The sequence below is a fragment of the Trachemys scripta genome, chromosome 14 (genome assembly GCF_013100865.1).
Source record: "Trachemys scripta elegans isolate TJP31775 chromosome 14, CAS_Tse_1.0, whole genome shotgun sequence".
Classification (NCBI taxonomy): Eukaryota; Metazoa; Chordata; order Testudines; family Emydidae; genus Trachemys; species Trachemys scripta.
The window spans coordinates 4,659,063-4,679,939 of NC_048311.1; the positions used below are offsets into that span (position 1 = coordinate 4,659,063).

The window sequence follows — 20,877 nt, forward strand, 5'->3', positions numbered from 1 at the left end:
TGCACAAATAGGATGAATAGATTCAGTAAACCATAACCTTTACAGGAAAAAGTGGCTAGACCTGGTAGTTCTCTAACTGAATGTCATATCTTGTAAAAGTGTTTGTAAGCTCTTTTTGCCTTGTTATCTGATTTGGCTACTCTCATCATGTCTGGCCACTTTGGAGATATATTCTTTTCCAGAGCTGGGAGGGTAGTTCTGAGTTGTCTTCCCATCAGAAGTTGTGTTGGACTGTGTCTAGTAGCTGATGTTGGAGTTGATCTGTAACTCAGAAGAGCAAGGAATGGATCTTCCAAGAAAATCCTACAACAGGATGTCTTCACAACTTTCTTAGCCTCTCCATTTGCTTCAGGGTAATGTGGGCTGCTAGTAATATGATCAAAATAATATTTTGTTTGGAATAACTTAGTCTGCTGCAGTACACTGTGGTCCATTCTTTGTCACTAGTTGCTCTGGAATACCAAAATGAGCAAAAGTGCACTTCAGTTTCTCGAGAGCACTGTGACATGTTGTGTCTTTCAAGTACATCATTTCTATATACCTGGAAAAACAGCCCACTATGACCAGGTAATGATGTCCTCTGAATTTGCATAAATTTGCTCCTAGTCTTCTCCAAGGGTCTCTGGTAGGGGTGTTTGTACACAGTGTGGTTCAGAGTTGTCTCTTAAGTTGATTTGGACTGCAGTTTCAAAATCACAGTTTTCAGCCAATGCATGCAGAGCTCTTATAAAACGTTAACATTTTCCTCTGGTTCTTCAATTCTCTGGTGAAAAAATGCTCTTTCATAAACCACATTTCTCTGTGCTCTAAAGTATGCATCAAACATAGCCAGAATTCTTGGATATTCACTTTTGTGACTGTCTTCAGTAAAGTCAAAGAATTTCAGGATATGCTCTGCCTACTTCCCCATAGCATAAATTGAAGGAGATAAATGTGTATCTCCGGTTACCTTGTGGAGCTTGTTTGCCATGCAAAACCTTGTAAAATACACTTCTAGTCTGTTCATTGTGAAGGTTTGTCAAAGCTGAAGCTCTCTGGGTCATTGAAGAGTAGCATGTTGATGAGATCTTGCAACCTTTGTTGCTTTTTCCCTTCTGTGTGAAACCTTTGTTGCTTTTTTCCTTCTGTTTCTGTTCCCCTCTGGCACTAGTTTATTTCTGACACTATGTCATGCTCCTGTACCAGATGTGGACTGACTACAGAGCTTCCTTCTGAAGGGTAACTTAAATAAGGTATTTTACACACAGTGCCACCTAGTGAATGAACAGTTTAATATAGTTTAGCATTCCATTAAAATTGGTAAATCAGTATCAGGCTGCCTCACAGTCTCTCTGGCAGCAGACCCCCGGATACACGCCCGCACATGCACGCACGCACACACCGTTTGGAGTTAAGCTCAACTTCAATTCAGGAGTAGCTCCTTGTTAGCATCTCCAATTACTACTGACCACATCTTTTTTTCCTGCGACCTTCAGTAAAGGAGCTTTGGGAGCCCATTTCAGATCCTCTTCTGCCCACATGACTGTGTGTAATGTTAGCAGCTGGAAAAGCACCTTTCTGCTCCTCCCCTGGGAGGACATGGTTTCCTTTACGATGGACTTCTTTTTAGCCCAGCTCTGGTTGGGGCTTTGTGTTGCTCTTTCAGGCCTTGGTGGGGCTGGGGGGCAGGGCGGAGGTGCAGAGAGAGAGGTCCCTGGTCTCTTCCCTTCTTATTTCAGATTCCTCTTGGACGTGTGTTTTTATGTCATTAACATGGTGGCTTTTCCCTTCATCAGCCAGAATCCGTGCCTCAGACAGCCCATCTTCCACCTGATGGGCCTGTACCTCTGCACCCACCTCAGCACTGTTCTTGTCTCCAGCCAGCTGGTGTAGCCTCACTGACCAGCTGATCTGTACTGCGCTTCCCTCTCTGGCACAATTTCAGCTCTTTCCACGAGGCTGTCGCCTCATTCTCTGGACTCTCCTGCTTCATATGAGTCTCAGAGTTGGGCTTCGTTCCACACTAGATCTTAAGCTGGTTCTGTCACCTCCTTCTGCAACACAAACACTGCTGTTCCCCAGTCACCTTCCAGTGCTGAGACAGGCCAGCTCCTGCTCTGCTGGATGGCTTGGGCTGCGATCCAGTCCCCTGGGCAGCGAACCTCCTTTAGCTCCTGCTGGGCCTCAGCCTTTGGGCCTGGAGGGTGCTCAGCTGTGCAAGGCCTTCTGCCCTGCTCCCCTCCGCTGCAGCAACATTTTCTTCCAGCTCTTCCCAGTCCATTAGTGGGTGGATTTGCTGAGTAGCTGTAGAGGGCACAGCCATTGGTGCAGATTCCTTTGTCGCCCCCACTTCCGTATTTGTGCCAGCCCTTCAGTGGCTGATCAACTCGTTCCTCTAAAAAGCTTTCCAGGACACATGCAGCGTCGTTCCACTCCCCTGTGTGTCCCAGGAGCTGTTCCTTCTGCTGTCTTAGCATACATGTACATTTGAGCTAAGAGGTGTGATTCCCAGCTTGTGTAAACATAGCTGAACTAGCACCTAACAATAGCCATGTGGTCAGGGTGCCACGAGTGGCAGCTTCAGCTAATTGCCTGAGTAGTAACCCACACAGCCCCCCTTGGTATGTACTCAGGCAGCTGGCCTGGCCTGCCCATACTACCCTGGCTACACTGCTACTTTTAGCATGTTAGCTTGAGCAGAGTTAGCTCAGGTACATCTACATGAGCTGGGAATCGCACCTCTCAGGTCAGTTGCAGGTGGACACTCAGTTTCAAGTTCTCCAACTTTCTTCCTTCTATGCAGTGTGGCAGGCTTCTATGTCCCAGCAAACCCTCCTCTGGTTTCCTAGCCACCACTCACATCCTGCAGCCCTTTCTGGGCCCCTCCTTCGCAAGGCACAGGAGTTGTTCAAGCCCTTTCAGTTTTGGCTCCTGGGTAACTTTCCTCTTGCATGGCTCATTCTCTACCTGAACTATTCGGGTCTCCAGGTGCTGCTTCTCCTCTAGGGCCAGGGCTCCTTGACCAGGGGTATTGGTAATTCCAACTGCCACTTCCTCCCTGTGGGATGGTGCCTGACACTTGTTACATTCAACAGCTGTAAATTTCTCCTGCATTTGAATAATCTCATCAGTCCATGGCTCATGCAAGTGCTGGAGCTTTATCTTCAACTGCTGGGCTTCTTGGAAGCTAGAGCAGAATTTCTTCTGCTGAACATCCTGTTCCTTTATCAGTGCCTTGACCTGTTTGCTCTCCATAGCCACAACCTGATGACTTCTCTCCTGCTCTGCGAGTAGCTCGTTCTGCCTGCCTTCTAGTCACTGGGTTTGCTCCTGTTGCTTGGCCAGTTTCAGTAAGAAAACCTGGACCTGGGCTTGCAAATTACAGAGCTGTTCAATATCCCTGTCAGAGCTCTTGTCACAACCCTCTCCCGGGACCACCAGAAATGCTGAATCACATTTAGCTTCTGCCTCGGTTCCCCTGGCCCAGAGAGTTGGCTGTCCCTTAGAGCTGCTGGTTGGATCATTTTCCAAGGGAGTCCTTTCAGGCTCCTGGGGGAAGCTACTCAAACTCCCCAAGCTTTGAATCTGGGAGCGAGGTTAAGGTATTGCTGGTGAGCAAAGGGAGACCTGACACCCATCGCTGGCTTCTCCCTCTGAAGCCTATATCCCATGGCCTGCTTTCTTGGCTACTCATTTTGCTCATTACTAGAAACTCTCACTGCCCCATAGCGACATCACCCATGTCCAAAATCCAAAGTTCTTGTAGGGCAGCATCTTTTTATGTGTCCCTTCTCCTGGCAGTCAAAAAAAATTAACCCTATGGGGTCATTCTCCCCAGCCCAAAATGGGGTTCCCAAAGTCCTCTATTTCAACAGCAACCTGGGCCTGACTTCCCCTTGGCTGGGTGTCTTTAATAACCTGGAACTCCCTGGTTCTCTGAGTGTTCTGGGAAAGTCGGCCAGTCTGCCCATCCTTGCTCCTGGAGGCAGCCCCGTCTTATATGCCCATCCTACCCATGATCAGTGCACAGCATTGGACCAGCTCCACACCATCTTCTCTACCCTGTCTGTGATGGGTGACTCTTTCAAGTCGCTGGCCATCCTCAGTGCACTGCCGTGGGTGCCTGAGCACTTCCAGCAATGGGAGCTGGAATGCCCATTGTTGTTGCTGGCCCTTCAGACACCAGCTTGGGGGAGTGAATGTCCCACCGACATGGAAGGTGTCTGTGCCGTGCTGCTCTGTCACCCCCCTGGGCGAGTCTCAGAGCCAGGGTGACAGACATTGGCTCGTGGGTTTGCGCTACAGCATTAAAACCAACTGTAGATGTTGTGTCTGGGGCTGGAGTTTGAAGCCCCAGACACAACATGAGTCTGAAGGCTGAAGGAAGGGTAACGCTTCCTTGTTTGAAGCGCCCCTGCTCTCTGGCCAAAATAAAAGTAAGCTAATGCATTCCCTTATTTGTACTTACTAATTCTAATGGAGTTGGATTGCTTGCCTTCTTGATCTGTCTCCAGCAAGCACACAGAACAGACAGACAAAGCCTTCCCCCCTCCCACCAAATTTGAAATTATCTTGTCCCCTTATTGGTCCTTTTGGTCAGGTGTCAGCCAGGTTACCTGAGCTTCTTAACCCTTTACAGGTAAAAGAGGAATTAACCCCTTATAGGGTAAAGAGGGATTTTATGCTACCCTTAGCTGTATGTTTATGACAGCTTCAGGGACCAAAATCCAGCCTGAGCCAGAAGGTCTGTATGGCTATTTTTAGAACCGTAGCAGGAGTCCCACAAACCTCAGTCTGTCAATCCAGATCTTGGACTCACTGCCTGAGCCTTGGTGTGAAAGTTCCCAGCGTGTCTGACCCTGGGCTGGTTAATGAGAGCGAGGGGGGTGGCTGGCACAGTTGTTAGATGGAGACACCTGAGCTCCTGGGGCTCTGAGATGGTCTCTGTGACCATTATCCACTCTGGGAGATGCCCAGGTGCAGCTGCAGAGGGTCTGTGCCACTCACAGCGTCCATGGGACAAATCTCTCTGGGCAGAGAGTTCAGGTTGGAGCCAAGTCTCCATCTGCAGCCTGATTTGTGGGATCCCAGAGGGAAATTTTTCTACCAAGGCCAAATTTAACGGCAGTTCTGGAGTGTTTCATAGCTGATGTCCTGAGCCTGGCCTGCCCGTAACTGCATTGCTGGAGATATTGACAGTCACTCACTGCAAGTCTCTGGGATTTGGGCTCCCAAGTTGCCTTGACATGTTTGATATAGAGCTGGGCAAAATGTTTGGGTTGATTTAATCCATGTTGAGTTTGCTGAATAGTTTTTCAAATGTGCTGCCACTTCCCTTCTAGCCTTTAGCCCAGTGGCTGGGCCCTCAGCTGGAAGCCCCAGGTTCAATCCCCCCATGTGATGAAGGGAAGGAATTGGAATGTAGGGCCCCCCCTCAGGTGAGGGCTGGAACTACTGGGCTCCAGGTGTCTGATGTGGGGCTCCCTCAATCTCTCCTGCTGAAGATGCCCCCTGTGTCTAAACACTGCCCTGGGCACTGGGCCAGAGTGTGAGACTGAAAATGACTCTGCAACCCAGTGGGTCGGGCCCCCACCTTGGAGCTCCAGAATCCAGCTCCCCTGCCCCAATCACCCAGTAATTATTGATCCATAACCCCAGTGAGGAGAGGGGTTACGGCCCCTGGCACAGCATCTCAGTTTGTGTCTGCTGGCTGGGATTTCCTTGCACCGATGTAGCTGCCCCTAATGCAGATGCACTATGCAGATATGAACTGCGACTGGCCCCCGGTGCAGCTTATCACAGATGGAGGGGGCAGTAATTGGGGAAATGTCCCCTCCCATCACCACTGCCCCAGCCTCATTAGCAACAGCCCCTGTTCCTCCAGTACCCAGTTACACTCCTCAAAGCCCCTCATCTCCTATCCCCCTACTGCCCTGCCCCTGACCAGCGACCCCAGCCCAGACACATTGCCCATGCCCAGTGGAGGGTGGGGATGGGGAATCTGGTCCAGGAGAGGGGAGGGGATGGCTGTGGGGTTTTCCTGGCTGGAAGGGTGGTGCCCATGGGCCCAGCCAGCATGGAGAGTCCCAGCTACGCCCCGTGTATGTGGGGACGGCACCAACCTGCTCTTAGTAACAAACCAGCCACACATGGCCCCAGAACAACAGAGATTCCCTGGAGCCTGCCCACCTTCACCTCTCTCTGTCCCCTGGCATCTGCCAATCTCGTCTTCCCCCACTGGCCCCTAACTTCTGCCCCGACCTTACCCTTCCTTCAACCTCTGTGCTCACCCGGCCCCTGCCTTTATCCTCCCCCACTCCACCTCGCTCCACCCCTTCACCCCCTTTCTGCTCCCAGGGACCCCTCTCCACCCATTTTGCCTCCCTGTCACATGCCCGTGCCCTCCACCCCCCTCTTCCTCCCTGGAACTGACCCCTGCCTTTGCTCACCTGCCCCTCCCTTTGTCCCCTTCCTCCCTGGTGCTCACCCCCCCAACCTCTGCCCCCATCACCCATGACCTCCCTCACCCTCTGCCTTTTGGGCCTACCCCTGCTTTCACACCATACTGCCCCTGGCAACCACTCCTCTCCTCCCCCATCCCTCTTTTGACTGCTTCCTCCTTTCCACCCTCCAGCACTTCCACTGCCCCCCCCCCAGCCCTCTGGTGCCCACCTCTTCCCTTGTCCCTTTCTCTATCCCCAATACCTGCCCCTTGTTTGCCCTATTGCCTGCCCCATTTCATGCCCCACCACTGTCCCACTGGCACCTGCGCCTACCCCTACCCCCTTGCTGCCTTCCCATCTGCTCACCCTCCTCTGCCCCCCAGCTTTCACCCCTCCCCTCGTATTTCTCTAAACCCCCAGCACCCACCTGTTCCCTTGCCCTCCCACCCCCTGATCATAGAATCATATAATATCAGGGTTGGAAGGGACCTCAGGAGGTCATCTAGTCCAACCCCCTGTTCAAAGCAGGACCAAATCCCAACTAAATCATCCCAGCCAGGGCTTTGTCAAGCCTGACCTTAAAAACCTCTAAGGAAGGAGATTCCACCACCTCCCTAGGTAACCCATTCCAGTGCTTCACCACTCTCCTAGTGAAATAGTGTTTCCTAATATCCAACCTAGACCTCCCACATTGTAACTTGAGACCATTACTCCTTGTTCTGTCATCAGGTACCACTGAGAACAGTCTAGATCCATCCTCTTTGGAACCCCCTTTCAGGTAGTTGAAAGCAGCTATCAAATCCCCCCTCATTCTTCTCTTCTGCAGACTAAACAATCCCAGTTCCCTCAGCCTCCCCTCATAAGTCATGTGCTCCAGCCCCCTAATCATTTTTGTTGCCCTCCGCTGGACTCTTTCTAATCTTTCCACATCCTTCTTGCAGTGTGGGGCCCAAAACTGGACACAGTACTCCAGGTGAGGCCTCACCAATGTTGAATAGAGGGGAACGATCACATCCCTCGATCTGCTGGCTATGCCCCTACTTATACAGCCCAAAATGCCGTTAGCCTTCTTGGCAACAAGGGCACACTGTTGACTCATATCCAGCTTCTCATCCACTGTAACCCCTAGGTCCTTTTCTGCAGAACTGCTTCCTAGCCATTCGGTCCCTAGTCTGTAACAGTGAATAGGATTCTTCCGTCCTAAGTGCAGGACTCTGCACTTGTCCTTGTTGAACCTCATCAGGTTTCTTTTGGCCCAATCCTCTAATTTGTCTAGATCCCTCTGTATCCTATCCCTACCCTCCAGCGTATCTATCACTCCTCCCAGTTTAGTGTCATCTGCAAACTTGCTGAGGGTGCAGTCCACACCATCCTCCAGATCATTAATGAAGATATTGAACAAAACCAGCCCCAGGACCGACCCTTGGGGCACTCCACTTGAAACCGGCTGCCAACTAGACATGGAGCCATTGATCACTACCCGTTGAGCCTGATGATCTAGCCAACTTTCTATCCACCTTATAGTCCATTCATCCAACCCATATTTCTTTAACTTGCTGGCAAGAATACTGTGGGAGACCGTATCAAAAGCTTTGCTAAAGTCAAGGAATAACACATCCACTACTTTCCCCTCATCCACAGAGCCAGTTATCTTGTCATAGAAGGCAATTAGGTTAGTCAGGCATGACTTGCCCTTGGTGAATCCATGCTGACTGTTCCTGATCACTTTCCTCCAGCTTCTCATCCACTGTAACCCCTAGGTTCTTTTCTGCAGAACTGCTGCCTAGCCATTCAGTCCCTAGTCTGTAGCAGTGCCTGGGATTCTTCCGTCCTAAGTGCAGGACTCTGCACTTGTCCTTGTTGAACCTCATCAGATTCCTTTTGGCCCAATCCTCTAATTTATCTGGGTCCAGTTTAGTGTCATCTGCAAACTTGCTGAGGGTGCAGTCCACGCCATCCTCCAGATCATTGATAAAGATATTGAACAAAACCGGTCCCAGGACCGACCCTTGGGGCATTCCGCTTAATACCGGCTGCCAACTAGACATGGAGCCATTCATCACTACCCACTGAGCTCGACGATATAGCCAACTTTCTATCCACCTTATGGTCCATTCATCCAGCCCATACTTCTTTAACTTGCTGGCAAGAATACTGTGGGAGACAGTATCAAAAGCTTTGCTAAAGTCAAGGAATAACACATCCACTGCTTTCCCCTCATCCATAAAGCCAGTTATCTCATCATGGATTTATTTAAATTGCAAGTGAAGAATAGCTGAAGGTTTTTGATATAAAGTTGCTTTTCCCTGACTGGGAATCGAACCCAGGCTGTGGCAGTAAGTGCCAAATGCTAACCACTAGACCACCTCGTCATAGAAGGCAATTAGGTTAGTCAGGCGTGACTTGCCCTTGGTGAATCCATGTTGACTGTTCTTGATCACTTTCCTCTCCTCTAAGTTCTTCAGAATTGATTCCTTGAGGACCTGCTCCATGATTTTTCCAGGGACTGAGGTGAGGCTGACTGGCCTGTAGTTCCCCGGATCCTCCTCCTTCCCTTTTTTAAAGATGGGCACTACATTAGCCTTTTTCCAGTCATCCGGGACCTCCCCCGATCGCCATGAGTTTTCAAAGATAATGGCCAATGGCTCTGCAATCACATTCACCAACTCCTTTATAGCACCCTTGGATGCAGCACATCCGGCCCCATGGACTTGTGCTCGTCCAGTTTTTCTAAATAGTCCCGAATGACTTCTTTCTCCACAGAGGGCTGGTCACCTTCTCCCCATACTGTGCTGCCCAGTGCAGCAGTCTGGGAGCTGACCTTGTTCATGAAAACAGAGGCAAAAAAATCATTGAGTACATTAGCTTTTTCCACATCCTCTGTCACTAGGTTGCCTCCCTCATACAGTAAGGGGCCCACACTTTCCTTGACTTTCTTCTTGTTACTAACATACTTGAGGAACCTCTTCTTCTTACTCTTAACATCTCTTGCTAGCTGCAACGCCGAGTGTGATTTGGCCTTCCTGATTTCACTCCTGCATGCCTGAGCAATATTTTTATACTCCTCCCTGGTCATTTGTCCAATCTTCCACGTCTTGTAAGCTTCTTTTTTGCGTTTAAGATAAGCAAGGATTTCACTGTTTAGCCAAGCTGGTCGCCTGCCATATTTACTATTCTTTCTACACATCGGGATAATTTTTTCCTGCAACCTCAATAAGGATTCTTTAAAATATAGCCAACTCTCCTGGACTCCTTTCCCCCTCATGTTATTCTCCCAGGGGATCCTGCCCATCAGTTCCCTGAGGGAGTCAAAGTTTGCTTTTCTGAAGTCCAGGGTCCGTATTCTGCTGCTCTCCTTTCTTCCTTGTGTCAGGATCCTGAACTCTACCATCTCATGGTCACTGTCTCCCAGGTTCCCATCCATTTTTGCTTCCCCTACTAATTCTTCCTGGTTTGTGAGCAGCAGATCTAGAGGAGCTCTGCCCCTAGTTGGTTCCTCCAGCACTTGCACCAGGAAATTGTCCCCTACTTTCCAAAAACTTCCTGGATTGTCTATGCAGGTGATTGTCTGATGATCACCCTTCCCTTCTCCCTTCATTTTTCTCCTGGTTCCTGCCACATCAATGCCACACCACTGCTCCCCAGTACCTGCTCCTTCCTTTTCCTCCTCTGCCCCACTCAGTCGCATCTCTACCACTGCCCCTATCTGCCTCCTTGGTGCCTGCCCTTCCTCTGCCCCCTCTGCCCACTTGATGTAAACCCTTTCCCTCACCCCATCTCTGCCCCACTGGTGTCCTCATCTCCACACCCCTCTGCCTCCCATGTACTCACCTGTTCCCTTGTTCCCACTCTGCCCCCTGGTGCCACCCCACTCCTCTCTCCCCGCCTTGCACCTGCCCCTCTGCTCAACCCCCCCTGCATCCATCCTGGTGACTCCCCCTTCCCTCGCCCCACCTCTGTCTTCCTGGCACGCATCCCTCATGCCCATCTCCCCCTTGATTACTGCCCTTTCCCTCACTCCCCTGTTGCCTCCTGGGGTCTTCCCCACCCCTTGCCCCCCCATGCCCCTCTGGCATCTGCCCTACCCCTCATCCCTCTTTGTCACCTGCGCCTTCTCCCACCTCCTCCTTTTCCCCTGGTGCCAGCCCCTCCTTCTACTCCCCTTCTGCCTCCCTGGTACCTGCCCCTTCTCTCTCCCCCCTCTGTTCCCCAGTGCACACCCTCTCTCCTGACTCCCCCTTTGGGACCCTGGTGCTCACCCTTCCTCTCATCTCTCTCTCAATTGGCACCGGTCTTGATTCTCACACACACTCTATGGCCCTGATGCCTTTAGGCCCCCTGGTGCCTGTCCCTCCCATCACCCCATTCTGCCCCTCTGGCACTGGTGCCTGCCCATTCTCTCCCCCCTCTATGATTCTGGCACCTGCCCCACTCCTCATCATGTCTACCCCCTGCCACCTGTCCCTCCCCTTGATTTCCCCTGCCCCATTGGAGCTCCCCCATTCCCTCACAACCCTCTGCCCCCTGGTGCCCATCCCTTCCCTGGCTTCCTTGTGACCCACTGGGGTCTGTGCCCCTCTTCTGCACTGGTGCCCACCCCTTCCCCCATCTGAAGCCCCCTGGAACCTGCCCCTCCCTTCTCCCCTCTGCTCCTGTTACCTCCCTTCCCCTTTCCTCTCCCAGCATCAACCAGTCCTCTCCCCCGCCCTGCCCCCATTGACACTTTCCCACCCCTCCTCCACTCCTCCTGCCCTTTCCCCCTCATTGTCTCCTCACAGGCAGCTGGGCCCTAACTCCCCTTAGGCAACAACACCCCTCCCCCCACACACACACACACACACTTACACACAGTGATTAACAGGGATGCAGGTTAATTTCCCTTTGATCCTAGTGACCAGCCCCTGCCCTTGGCACTGACTCTGTGACTCTCTCCACAGTGGATGTGACTCTGGATCCAGACACGGCAAATCCCAACCTCGTCCTGTCTGAGGATCGGAAACGTGTGAGACACAGAGACACAAGACAGGATCTGCCCGACAACCCTGAAAGATTTGATCTTTGTCCCTGTGTCCTGGGCACTGAGGGATTCACGGGCGGGAGGCATTACTGGGAGGTGGAGGTGGGAGATAAGACTGACTGGGACCTGGGAGTTTGTAGGGAAACTGTGAGCAGAAAAGGGAAGGTCACAGTCACACCTAGGAATGGATACTGGGCCATATGGCTGTGGAATGGGGAATACAAGGCCAACAACTCCCCCTCGACCCTCCTTCCCGTAAGCGTCAGGCCCAGCCGGGTGGGGATTTTCCTGGACTATGAGGCGGGCGAGGTCTCATTTTACAATGTGACTAACAAATCCCATCTGCTCACTATCGCTGACACCTTCTCTGGGATGCTCCGCCCTTATTTCAGTCCCTATCTCAACAAGGAGGGTAAAAACTCAGCTCCCCTGATAATCTGCCCGATCCCCGCTCATAGACTCATAGACTCATAGACTTTAAGGTCAGAAGGGACCATTATGATCATCTGGTCTGACCCCCTGCATGCTGCAGGCCACAAGACCCTTCCCTGGACTCTGCTGTTGAAGTCCCCAATCCTGTGTTTTAGTGACTTCAGTCGGCAGAGACCCTCCTGCTAGTGATCCCTGCCCCATGCTGCGGAGGAAGGCGAAAAACCTCCAGAGGCTCAGCCAATCTACCCTGGAGGAAAATTCCTTCCCGACCCCAAATATGGCGATCAGTAAGACCCCGAGCATGTAGGCAAGAGTCTCTAGCCTGACCCTTGTTGGCCATTATACTATTTACGTACCATCGCTTGGTTTTCCTTGGCTACTATGTTTTACCATTAAACCATTCCCTCCATAAACTTATCTAACTTAATCTTAAAACCAGACAGGTCCGTCGCTCCCACCGTTTCCCTCGGAAGGCCGTTCCAATATTTCACCCCTCTGACGGTCAGAAACCTTCGTCTAATTTCAAGCCTGAACTTCCCCACGGCCAGTTTATATCCATTCGTTCTCGTGTCCACATTAGTACTAAGCTGGAATAATTCCTCTCCCTCCCTTGTATTTATCCCTCTGATATATTTAAAGATAGCAATCATATCCCCCTTCAGCCTTCGCTTTGTCAGACTAAACAACCCAAGCTCCTCTAGTCTCTTTTCATACGATAGGTTTTCCATTCCTCTGATCATCCTAGTGGCCCTTCTCTGCACCCGTTCCAGTTTGAGTTCATCTTTTTTTTTGAGTTTCATCTCAGGCCAGAGGAAATCTTAGTCCCTGCCAGTGACACCCACGGCAGACACTGTCCCCTCCCAGCGCTGACCAGCCCTCAGGCCTATTGCCCTGGGGATATCTAAAGAGCATCATCTGCCTGCCTCCCACCATCCCCTCACCTCTCAGTTCCCAGCCCCAGGCCTGTGATCTGGGGGAGGGGAGGGGGCAGAGAAAGGAGTGGGGGGAGCAGGTTGCAGGGCAGAGGAGGGTGGGTGCAATATCAAGGATGGCTGCTGTGGATGAGGGTGGTGTGAGAAGGGGGCTGCAGCAGCAGGCAGGGCCACCCAGAGGATTCAGGGGGCCTGGGGCAAAGCAATTTCAGGGGGCCCTTCCATAAAAAAAGTTGCAATACTATAGTAACATGTATTAGGAAATGTAAAAAATAACTAGTGAAATACATTCAAAAATTAATTTGTAATAATTTGAAAATACACTAAATACATTATTTAAAAACATTAAATGCTTTAATGGTATGTCTACATTTGTAATTACAAAATGGGCTGTTGCTGGGTGATGGTAATGGTTGGTGCCAATGGGCTGTTGCTGCCTGTGGGTGGTGCTGCTGTTGCCCAGGGCTGGGTGGAGAGCTGGGCTCTGGGTTGGGGGGATGCCCGGCTCACAGGGGCTGGGCTCAGGGCTGTGGGGAGATGGGGTCAGGGGTGTGTCCGGCTCAGAGGGGCTGGGCTCGGAGCTGGGGGTCAGGGCTGTGGGGGGGATGGGGTCGGGGGGTGTCCGGCTCAGAGGGGCTGGGCTCGGAGCTGGGGATCAGGGCTGTGGGGAGGATGGGGTCGGGGGGTGTCCGGCTCAGAGGGGCTGGGCTCGTAGCTGGGGGTCAGGGCTGTGAGGGAGATGTGGTCGGGGAGGGTACCTGGCTCAGAGGGGCTGGGCTCAGAGCTGGGGGTCAGGGCTGTGGGGGATGGGGTTGGGGGGGTGCCCAGCCCCTTACTATGCCGCTTACCTCCTCTCCCGGAGCCTCAGCGCGCTGTGTCCAGGAGCGGCCCCGGACAGTGCTGCAGTGGTGTGGTGTCTCCAGCGGGGCCTGAGTTCCTGCCGCTCGGCCGCAGCTCGCAGCCTTACCAGCTGAGACGCCGGGGGATGGGGGGAAACAGAGACAGGGGGAGCCTCTGACATATTCGTGGGGGCCCCTGTGGGGCCTGGGGCAAATTGCCCCACTTGCCCCCTGGGGCAAATTGCCCCACTTGCCCCTCCCCCCCCAGGCAGCCCTGGCAGCAGTAACAGAAAAGCCCAGATCACAAGGGGAAGGGATGTAATTAGACAGGGAGGGGAGACAGGCCACATGTGGTAGAAATGACTGTGGGGAAGGAGAGGGGCCCAGTGAGTGCAACGGAGCCAGTGAGCTACGGGAACATCCTGGCATTTCCTGCCCTGGGAAAGGACCATGTATGGGAGTGAAATGGCCACCTGGGAAGTGTGGGGGCAGGAGGGAGAGCACCAGGGCCCTGCTGTATGGGCCACTCTGGGATGCTCCGCCCTTATTTCAGTCCCTATCTCAACAAGGAAGGTAAAAACTCAGCTCCCCTGATAATCTACCCAATCCCCACTCAGGCTGGAGGGAATCTTAGTCCCTGACAGTGACACCCATGGCAGAGACTGTCCCCTCCCAGTGGGGGTCTGGGCTCTAGGGTGGGGTGCAGGAGGAGGCTCAGGGCTGGGTAGGGGGTTGGGGTGCAAGAGGGTGTGCAGGGTGTGGGCTCAGGGAAGGGGCATGGGTTTGGAGTGTGGGAGAGGGTTTTGGGTGCAGACACTGGGAGGGAGTTTGGGTGCAGGAGGGGGCTCAGGACTGGGGCAGGGGGTTGGGGTGTGGGTGGGGGCACGGGGTGTGGGGTCTGGGAGGGAGTTAGGGTGTGGGAGGGGGTTCCGAACTGGGGCAGGGAGTTGGGGGGTGGGTCTGGGGGGGTGGGGTCTGGAGAGGGTTCTGACCTGGGGCAGGCGATTGGGGTGCAGGAGGAGTGTGGGGTGCAGGCTCCGGTTGGGTGGCACTTACCTCAGGTGGCTCTCAGGCGGCGGTGCAGCAGGGCTAAGGCAGGTTCCCTACCTGCCCTGGCTCCGTGCTGCTCCCAGAAGTGGCCAGCATGTCCAGCCCCTAGGCCAATGGGAGCTGTGGAGCCGGCGCTGGGGGCGGGGAGGAGCGTGTGGCGCTTCCCTGATTGCCCCTGCAACTAGGAGCCACAGGGACATGCTGGCTGCTTCCGGGAGCTGTGCGGAGCCAGGGCAGGAAGGGAGCCTGCCTTAGCCCTGCTGTGCCACCGACCGGACTTTTAACGGCCCAGTCAGCAGTGGTGACAGGAGCTACCAGGGTCCCTTTTTGACTGGGTGTTCCTGTTGAAAACCAGATGCCTGGCAACCCTACTGTGGAAGCAGAGAAAGAACTGACAGGAAGGAACTGCAATGCATGACAGTTCGTTAGCAAGAGTCAGGCTAACTCTAACCCTAATAACGCAAGATTTGTAGAAGCGAGGATTGTGTGAGGCGAGTGGGAAAGAACTGTGTAAAAAGTTGTTGCAACCTTGTGTAGATAATGTGTAGAAAATATTGTATGTAGGCTAGAGTCAAAACAAGTGAGAAAAATAAGATATCAAGATGGCCTATGTATAAACAAAATGCAGCTGTTGCTTGTTATTGTCTGTAATGAAAGGTATAAATGCTTGCTGTAATTCTTTACCTGCAGAGAGACCTGCTTAGCTCTCTCCCTCTGCGCAATTGTGAGAGAAATAAAGCATCTGACTTGCTGTACCCAAACAAAAAGTGAGAACTCTGTTATTCTCCGACACTACCAAGACCTGTGTGAGCAATGGGTTCAAGCTGAGGGAATGTGACCCGCTTGCTGGAAGGAGTCTCTATAGCTTCCCGACCCCCATTTGCTTGCTTCACACCCCAGTGCAGTGTGACAAACGGCTCTCAGTGTTTTTTCTGCCCTTCACCTTTCCCCATCCCCTGGCCCAGGAGTAGCAGATGGTGATGGATGGGGATCATTCACTCCTCTCAGAATTTCTACTCCTGTGAAATCGCAATGCAAAATATGAGAGAAAGAAAGAAAAAAAGAGAGATTGTTCCAATTTAGAAAATGCCAGTACTGTAATAAGGTGTAAATACAAGAGTATTTTAATTTCCATTTCAACAGTATTTCAAAAATAAGCATCTACACATATTTTTAGAAATGGAATTATTTTCATTAATTTTGTGATTCTTTCTTGAAATCTCCATTAAAGTTTAACTTCTCTACAGGTGAAAAAATGATGACATAGAATTAATTAACAAAATATTTCAATGAACTCACACAAGATTATATAATAATATTCTTAGAACTTCTGCTAGAATTAATTCATGTGATTTTTAACTTTCTAGCTATATATAATCAGTAATCAAACTATGACCCTCCCTTTCTTGTTCTCACTCTCACATCCATTACCAAAACACAGTCCCCAACCTCAAATGCTAGTTTCCTATACATAAAAATCTCTTCTACCATATCCTTTTTCATTTGTTTTTCTTTAGAAAAATTATTTGCAACAATGTACTGTCAGTGACCTCTGCTGATTTCATTGGACTCTGTTTTCTTGGCTATCAGGACACAACAAATGTAGTTTAATAAAGAAATAGAGATGGGATTGTATCCTTAACTGAATAATCACAAATTAATTTTATTAAAAACACCCGGGCACTTAAAGACACTTTCCATGCAATTAGGTGAAATTTAATCAGGAAACCTTTCTTCTCGGTCACACATGATGCTTTTGTTGTCATGTGAGGTTTAGAGCACAAAGAAAATAAAGTTGTTCCAGGGAATTCATCCCACTAGCTCTGGGTTCTGTCCACCACCTTCTGTAATGATCTGTAAAAATAGTGATGGATTGGTCTACATTTCTTGAAATTAGTGATTGAATCTAATTTATTGAAGAGCTAGCTAAGCAGAGTATGAGGGCAGGTACATCACATGGCATTGCTAGGACTCCTTTTTGTTTTAACTTTGATGCAGTATGAACATTTTCAATATCGTTCAATTTTGAAGATTATTCACAATATTGAATTTATGTCAGAGCACCCCCTACTTACTTTGATTATTTGAAAATAAATACTGTTAAATTATCTTGTGATGGATTCATTTGGCTTTTCATCCAGTCAGCTGGTTTCTAGGTGGCCTGGGCTGGTGAAGCAACACGTTAGTCCCAGTTTTTCACACAGAGAAAGGGTAAGCTGAAAATATATGATTTTTCCCATAACATTTCCTTCAGAAATACCTGTGTTCCTTTCCCCTTTTCCCATTGAAATTGTGGGTAATTACTGGGGTTTCTTATCCAATCTTATTGTGTTATTCCATGGGAAAATATGTTGATAAGCAGGCTAATATGTACAAAAAATGTTTGGTATCTGAAGAGCCATAACAATGTGGTGTCACTAACAATGTACAGCACAAACTGTCCTGACAACAATGGTGGCAATGTTCATTTGTAAATATCTGACTGTGGATGGGCTCCCCCTTCAGCTCCTGCTACCCCTGACTGGCAGGCCTCTTTGGGAATTAAGCAGCCCGCACAGACCACCAGGCTCCCTGCATCACATGTCTTTATTACTCTTTATGCTTCAGGTACATCACAGCAGAGCAGCAGTTGTGTGGAGCCCCCTTCCTGCTCCCTCACTCTGCCTTTTATACTGCTAATTTCTTCTCAGCACTACCCAGCTGGTGAGCTACTGACAGCATCAGGCTCCCTACAGGTGCAAGTGATCCCCTCTGCCCTTCCAAACCCAAACTACTCAGTCCCTCCTCCTCTAACTGCACCCGGTGCCCTGGGTGTTCTCAGTGACCAGGGTGCTGGCTTCCAAAGGGCTCAGTTTGTAGCTGCTAACAGCCCCCGTCACACGGCTATGATTGTGTAGGTGACCATAGAGTGAAAATAACGCTAAAATGTAAATTGTTATCTCATTATTCAGTTCAGAACCTAGATCTGCCAGTATCTGCTCTGGATATCCCAGGTCAAGATATAATTTTACAGATTTTCTTCTTCACTTCACGTGCTGTTTTAGCGCTAAGTGGAAATCCTTCCACCTATTTTGAAAAATTATCTGTAGCTATCAGTACATACTAGTATCCCTTCTGTGGGACTGGATATAGCCCATTAAATCTGCTCCCAGGTTTTAACAACATATGTAGAGGGACACAGAGCTATAATTTGGTTCTTTCCTATGAAAATTTTATAATAATCCCATATGTAGTTAGTGAAGTCAACATTATAATGTGTTTTTATAATAGTTAATGTTGCCACACAGTCAGAATCTAACTTTCAGTGTTTTCTCAAATGTAAATAAATACAGGCCAAACTTCTGCAACTGAAAACTTGCATAAATACACGTTGCTGTGCCAGCACGACAAGCAATAGAAGCAGGGGTGAAAGTAAGGGGGTACGGGCCGGTACGCCGTACCAATAAAAGGTAGCTCAGTATCAGCCTGTACCGCTGATTTTAAAGCGCTGCCAATGGAAGGGCGCAAAAGGGGCAGCGACGTTAAAGCACTGCCCCTTTTGCCCTCTGGCCGCCAATGGTGGGGGGGGGCAAAAGAAGTAGCTGCCCTGGGGCCGTGACTTAAAAGGGCCCGGGGCTCCGGCTGCCGCTATAGTGGCCAGAGCCCCGAGCCCTTTAAATTGCCGCTGGAGCCCCAGGCAGCACGGGCCAGGGAGGGCAGATAGACTGGCTGGGGGCATTGACCCCCCCCCAGCCCCGCCCTTTCCACCCAAGGCCCCGCCCCTTCTGGGGGGGAGAGGGAACAGAGAGGCCCCGTACCGGTAAGAGCTGCATTCTACTTTCACCCATGAATAGAAGTCGTTGCTGCACTATGTCATCCATTAGTTCACATGTGCACTTGTTATAGGTGATTAGAGGCCTTACAGTGCAGCAAGAATAAATACAGAGAATGATAAACAACTAGCTTGGCTGATCTTTAAAACACCTCAGGGATATTTAATGTGGGGAAAGATGCAAAGGGTTTGATTTAACTAGGAGTCATCCTCCCAAGTCCACTTCATTGCAGGAGATGTAAAATTAAGTCCAATCCAAGGAGGACTTTTGCCTTGCATGATATCCTGTATGAATTCCTGCAAAGCATATGACAGAGGCATCAAGGTGACCAGAACCTACTGTAGTTCCATGGGTTCTCTGCTGTCTTTACAAGTGTTACCACTCTGGCGTTTAGAGAGCATGGCCCCTTCCAATCTTTGTCCTAAGGGAAAGAAGTGCTGTTTGGGGCTCTGGGGAGGAAGCATGGAGAGAGGGAGAGTGACAGGGTGTGTGTGTCCGGAGCGCCAAACAGAAAGGCTGCAGCAAAAAGGCGCTCACAGAGCGAAGCAGACGAGAACCTGCCTGAAGTGTGGGAGGGACAGATAGAGTGACCAGATGTCCCGGTTTTATAGGGACGGTCCCAATTTTTGGGTCTTTTTCTTATATAGGCTCCTATTACCCTCTACCCCCTGTCCCAGTTTTTCACATTTGCTGTCTGGTCACCCTAGGGACAGAGCATCCAATCAGGAACATCCCAGGATGGGAGCCAGGAGGAGCACTGTGCCAGGGAGGAATCGCCCAAGAAGGACAAACCAGAGCTGGACCCATTATCACTGCTTGCCATAGCTGTATGGGTGATCGTACTGGGGCTTGTGTTAGGAATAAGGCGGGAGGCTGTTAGCTAGCTAAGGGGGGCGGTTGTTGCTCTGTGGGGCTTTGCAGAAAGCGGCAGAAGAGGGCACCGGAGGGGTTTGTTGGGGAAAGTTCACTGGCACCGAAGACAACCAGGAGTACCCAAGACTCACCACTGAATTGGAACTTTGCCCAGGGCTCCTGAACTCTGTGTGCAGACACATTGCTCAGTTTCTGCCCTTCCAGACTGTGGTACCACTGGGCCTGTGGGGCCTTGTGTTGAGTGCACCCCTGTTTTACTGCTCCCCCTATAGTTCCCCAGGTTGGTTTTCTCCTTTCACCCCTCTGTACATGTATATTTCCCTTTCCTAAATTCAGTGTATTCTTCAAGTGTGTGTGTGGTGTGGTTACTCGGGGGTGGAAGGGGGTTTGCAACAGGTGCCCCTGGGTCATAGGCGCTGACTTGTGGGTGCTCCAGGGCTGAAGCATGGAAAAAATTAACAGGTGCTTAGCACCCACCAGCAGTCAAGCCCCCCTACCTCTGCCCCAGCGCCTCTGATCAATTCCTCCCCCTCCCTCCCTCCCAGCGCTTCCCGCCCACTGCAGATCAGCTTTTCTGTGGCATGCAGGAGGCGCTGGCAAGAAGGGGGATCAGCAGGAAGGAGGTGTGCACGGGGGGGGGGGGGGGGGGGGGGGGGGGGGGGGGGGGGGGGGGGGGAGAAGAGCATGGGGGGGGGGGGGGGCAGGGCCTAGGGCAGAGCAGGAGTGGGAAGAGGGGGGCAGCGGTGGGGACTTTGGGGAAGGGGTGGAGTGGGGGCAGGTCCTAGGGCTGAGAGAAGGTTGAACACCCCATGCCCGGGCAAAATTGACACCTGTGTCCTGGGGAGGAAGGGACTTTCACTGCTACATTCCTGTGCACACCTTTTCTTGGCCAGAGCGGCCTGCAGAGCAGACTCTATCTTCACCATGAGGGCGCTAATGTTACACAGTGAAACCAGAGAATGTTACCCAGAGCACTCAAAGGTCTCCTTGGAGATCTAAGAGGGGCCCAAACCAAGCAGGGCAAACACAAATTGCCTGATGGAACCAGCACTTGATAATTTAGGGTTACCATCCGTCTGGGTTTCCCCGGACATGTCCGGCTTTTTCAGCTTTAAATGGCTGTCCAGGGGGGATTTCTAATAAAGTAGAAATGTCCGGGATTTCCCCCTTCCCCTCATGCAGAGTGCGGCGCGGCTGATTGGACGGCTGAGCCTGATTGAAAGCCGCTCGCAGCTACTGGGGCCTCTAGCAGCCAGAGTCCCTCCCCCTCCCCCGCTCCCTCCTCCCGCACAGAGCAGCGCAGAACTGTGTTTGGCTCCATGTGGAGCCTGCAGCTCTCCCTCGGCCTGGTTGGGGGGGGGGGCAGGCAAGGGACAGGGAACGGGGGTTAGATTGGTCGGGGATTCTGGGGGGGGCTGTCAGGAGAAGCGGGTGTAGAGAGCGGTTGGGGCTCTCTTTTTTGGTTGTTGAAATATAGTAACCCTACGGGGGGGGGGGGGG

General features: G+C 51.2%; 1 protein-coding gene across 1 annotated transcript in view; it reads left to right on the forward strand.

Moving 5' to 3' along the window:
• LOC117887140 (E3 ubiquitin-protein ligase TRIM39-like) overlaps positions 1 to 12,917 on the forward strand; it is a 34,442-nt gene extending 21,525 nt beyond the window's left edge. The window contains exons 9-10 of the mRNA XM_034789419.1: positions 11,360 to 11,890; positions 12,672 to 12,917. Coding sequence (XP_034645310.1) covers positions 11,360 to 11,890; positions 12,672 to 12,706 — 566 coding nt within the window. The 3' untranslated portion in view covers positions 12,707 to 12,917. The remainder of the gene's footprint in view (positions 1 to 11,359; positions 11,891 to 12,671) is intronic.
• Positions 12,918 to 20,877: the final 7,960 nt, after the last annotated feature.